The 4,612-nt window shown below is 35.3% G+C and overlaps 1 protein-coding gene across 1 annotated transcript in view; it reads left to right on the top strand.

The window, feature by feature from the left end:
- LOC107727975 (5-oxoprolinase-like) overlaps positions 1 to 2,810 on the top strand; it is a 35,564-nt gene extending 32,754 nt beyond the window's left edge. The window contains exons 21-24 of the mRNA XM_016538028.1: positions 1,564 to 1,721; positions 1,805 to 1,965; positions 2,081 to 2,178; positions 2,648 to 2,810. Of these exons, the coding sequence (XP_016393514.1) occupies positions 1,564 to 1,721; positions 1,805 to 1,965; positions 2,081 to 2,178; positions 2,648 to 2,746 (516 nt within the window). The 3' untranslated portion in view covers positions 2,747 to 2,810. The remainder of the gene's footprint in view (positions 1 to 1,563; positions 1,722 to 1,804; positions 1,966 to 2,080; positions 2,179 to 2,647) is intronic.
- Positions 2,811 to 4,612: the final 1,802 nt, after the last annotated feature.

Genomic DNA, 4,612 nt, shown 5'->3' with positions numbered 1-4,612 from the left:
TTTTATGACATCAATTACTGCTTTATTTAATCAAACACAGCCTAAATGTTATTTGTGTAGGCTATTTTACTTTTAATTTAATTAGAAGTAGGCAAACAGCGCCCCCTACAGATTACAACTTCTTACTGAGCGGGCATTAGGACCTGGGGGAGGCTGCCACTGCAAGTGCTATTACTGTTTACTCTATCACACACCGAACTCGTCATTCTGTACATGCTTTCACAGATTAAATGCAGTGATCCAAACTAGTCAATCTAATCATCATTCAGACAAAACTTTGCTTCAAGAATGAGCCACACTGTTGACGTGATCTAATCACTAGCTCACCCTGAGCACATGTGAGTTAATGTATTCCTCTTATCGGCAAGACATATCGGCATATTTTTTCATATCGGGCCGATGCCCATATGTACATTTAAAGCCATTATTGGCCAATTCCGATATCAGTCCGATAATATCGTGCATTCCTACAGTTTAACTGTGGAGTTAATTGAAAGTAGTCATTGCATGATACTTAAAAATAACTAGGGCTGGGTTTTGACACAAATTTCACAATTCGATTTGATTATCCTTCACAAGCTTGCAATTCGATTCGATTAAATTATGATTTCGATTCAATATCGATTATTTTGGATATATATCAGGTACAGGACATGGCAAATTATCTCAAGGAAAAAAAATCTCTCAACTAGCCTAATGCTGTAAAATATACCTGAGAGTCAATACTATGTTGAAATTAGCTGATTTGTATACAAACACTTAAAGTTTTTGTAATATTAAAGTTATAATACTAACTTTAACTTTAAATTACACAATTATATTTCTACTCCAATTCGTTTTTTGAAATAAACATTTAAATGGTGGTTGTCACAAAAACCTAATGGATTTATTCAAACATTAATTAAATATTGAAGAACAATAAAAAAAATTTAAAATTAATGTTATATGGTGCATATTTAGGAAAATGCTCCTCTCTAGACTTCATTTTTCTAGCTGACTAATGCGTTCATGGTCACCGAATGTTTTTCATGAGACAGGAGACGGATTTCGGTAGGTTGTACTCTTTCTTTTAGCATACCTTCGGATGTTCATTCATGTTTATTTCATACTGTAACTGCTATTAAAGCAGAGGAGATGATCAGTTTGTGCTGCCGCTTCTAACCGAGGCGCTACAGCGATCTGCCACTCCACATTAAATAGCGCCAAAACGGCATTTAATATTTGAATATTGTAATAAAATGGACAGAATTTGAAATATGAGACTTTGTTTCATATCAAAAGTAACAAATCACAAAGCTTATTGCAATTTATTGGACGGGAGGCACGCTACAATCTTCCGTTTATTATCTGACAGGCTAGACTAATTGATTCTTGGGATTTATGAATCGATATTGTTTCATAAAAGTGAGAATCGATTAAAATCGAGAAAACAATATTTTTTTACCCAGCCCTAAAAATAACACATTAGTATCATTAGTATTATCTTTAGTCACCTAGTGTGCACCTTTGACAAGGAACGAAAAACTCTAGATGCTATTTATGATCCTACTTGTTGTTTTTAAGGGTTGCATGAACAACATTTCGTTCGGCAGTGAGAAAAGTGGTTACTATGAGACGGTTGCCGGGGGTGCGGGGGCGGGGCCAACCTGGAACGGGCGCAGTGGCGTTCACACTCACATGACAAACACTCGCATCACTGACCCTGAGATCCTGGAGAGCAGGTCTGACTATGTAACAGCATTATAGAAATGTTCCATTCATTCATAATGTGGAAGAGATTTTTGAAGTTGAGTTGCTGTCTCAGGTATTCAGTGATTCTTGAGCAGTTTTCCCTGCTGCCCGGTTCCGGAGGGGCAGGTCTGTACCGCGGCGGTGATGGTTTGATCCGGAAACTTCGGTTTCGTAGTCCAGTGGTTCTGTCGGTATTAACGGAGAGGCGTTCTACACAGCCCTATGGCCTACATGGTACCTTCATCTGCAGTATATTTATATGCTTTCATATATGTGCTTACGTATACACACACACACACACACACACACACACATATATATGTGTGTAAATAATTCTTGGCTCATTTAGGAGGTAAAAATGGAGCACCTGGGCTGAATTTGTTGCATAAAACGGATGGCAGAGTTTTAAATTTAGGGGCCAAGAATACCATCAGCCTGGATCCTGGGGTAAGACAAACAGTGTGTGTTTTTGCATACTTGTAAATACATTCAAATCAATAATACCTTTTTTTAAATGAGATGTAAACAGTCATATCTATTAGAAGGAATAAAAAAGTCTCACAATTCTGACTTTATTTGCGAGATATAAACGGAGAATTGCAAGATATTAACTTAAAATTACAAGAAAAATTAGAAAACGAAAAAAAAAAAAAAATTCTGAATTTATATCTCACAATTCTGACCTTTTTCACAGAATTACCAGAGTAAATCGCAGAGTTGTGAGATAATAAGCAGCAGTTACCTTTTTTATTTCTTTATTCCATGACGTAAATAGTCTTGAATACATATCAGTGTTCAGGAAAAAGCTTTTATTCTTATGTCTTTCTTTAAATGTCTTTGTTGTTTTGGAATGGTTTTGTGTTAGGTGAGTTATTGACTATAGAAATTTTCATTAAAATGGTGGCATACATGACAGGACATGTTCAGTCTGTTCACCCCTGGAGGAGGTGGATATGGAAGTGTGGATGAACAGGATGGAGACCATCAGCTTCCTTCTAAATGCCGCTGCCTGTAGGAGCACAGAACACAGTTTAAGAAGAGGAAACAAAAGGAACAAAGCACTGGACAATAGAAACGGTTAATACAGCTGAAATAAAGTCTATTGAAACCTCTTATATAAAGTGTTTTTTTTTCTGCTACAGTGTTTTACAAAGGTTTGTTATAGACTTAATGTACAGTAGTGCCAGAATCAGTGATCAGTATTAACTGAATACAGTAAAATGTTATGCTATTACCATGAGCTGGATGGGAATCATTGATAATGAGATCATGGGTGTAATAACCTGTTTGGGGTGTTAACCTGCCTAAAGCTCAGTGGGCTCCAGCATAAGACAAGCGGTTTGGAGAATGGAGATTTGTGTCCATTGTATATCATTTCCCACACAAACACTGGAACTTATTTCAAATTCCACATATTTGTAAATAAATAACAACAAAATATACCAAGAGCCAAAATAAAATGTATGTGGGCTTTATACCTACAAATGAATATATAAATCTGTTTTACCTTAATCATTAATTTATTTCTCTTATGTAGTTCCGAATTATTATTTTTTTCTTTCTGCGCGACATACACATGAGAGAATGTCAATCAAACATCAGGGTGGGTTTATGACATGGGTTTATGGCTGATCGTGGCAAAAGTGCCTCAGCCTGCATATGAATCTTCAAACGTGAATTTTAAGAATCGGCAGCAAGGTTGAAAGCAGAATTTGAAATACACATAATAGAATATTTGGAAATTCAGCTTATGAAATGCATCTAGTGTGGAAATAAATTCCATAATGCGCTCCAGCAGCGATTTTTTTCAACGTTTTATAGATCTATATATTCTGATTAGGCCTATATTTTTGTGATGCCTGGTGTATTTTTGGCAATATTTCCGTTAGGTGCAGATTGTTCCTCCATTTACACGTCTTCAAGCATATTTTGGAAAATAATAGTAATGAATCGTGCTATAAATAATCGAGTCAACCGAGATCTGAATAAATATTAAGCATAATGCTATTCATTGACAGACTAAAAAACAGGGCTGTTCAATGATTGTGAAAGGTCACTTTGTTGTCCTTCAATTTTTGCACGGTGTTTTCACAGAGCCTTATTTCAAAACTCCAATGTTCAAATGTTGAAACACTATATTCCGAGAAATAAAATAAAGAACGAAACCATTGTCTTTAAGGAGAAAGAAAAATGAACTCAACTGGATGCAAAATAACAGTTTTTGTAAAAAGCTTTTTTATTATCTTGTATTCATTTTTGCTTATTTGCATTCCCTGGGAATCTAACTGAAGATATTTACACAGCCTTCAAAATAAAGGTTCCAAAAAGGATAGTTCTTAAAATAACCTTTATTTTTCTTTGTGTGTTTGTGTGAGAGAGAGAGAGAATGTCGATTTATATTATTCGAAAAAGCTTTTTCTTTACATGAAAAAAAATCCCTCCATTTGTAGGCTACCGTTAAACAGAGCTTAGTAGACATCGCGTTATTAACACCACGAAGGCCTTTTCGAAACATTTCAAAAGGAATAGCTAAGCTATTTGGATATTTTGATTCTGACCCCTCAAAAGTAGCCTAAACAAATTCTATATTCATAAATGTAAGAGCACAATTTCTATTTTCTTGCAAAAAAATAAAATAAATAGCCTACACTTGTTTGACTGTCTGTGACTTATTGTAATTACATTCTTAACTAGGTTATGTTATGTTTAGGGTGAATTCTTCTAAATTGTTTAAAGCAACAATTTACGATTTGGTTAACTGGTTGCGATTTCGTAGCCTATGAATTCGATCTGCTGATGCCTCCCTGAGCCTGAAGGTTAGGATTACGAGTGGACTTACTTTCTCGTGACTTTTTACCTAAAAATCATACGAATTCGAAAT

Source organism: Sinocyclocheilus rhinocerous, unplaced genomic scaffold (assembly GCF_001515625.1).
Source record: "Sinocyclocheilus rhinocerous isolate Xijiao unplaced genomic scaffold, SAMN03320098_v1.1 scaffold3201, whole genome shotgun sequence".
Lineage (NCBI taxonomy): Eukaryota > Metazoa > Chordata > Actinopteri > Cypriniformes > Cyprinidae > Sinocyclocheilus > Sinocyclocheilus rhinocerous.
The sequence above is the reverse complement of the archived record's forward strand: the minus strand, read 5'-3'. Positions and strand labels throughout refer to the sequence as shown.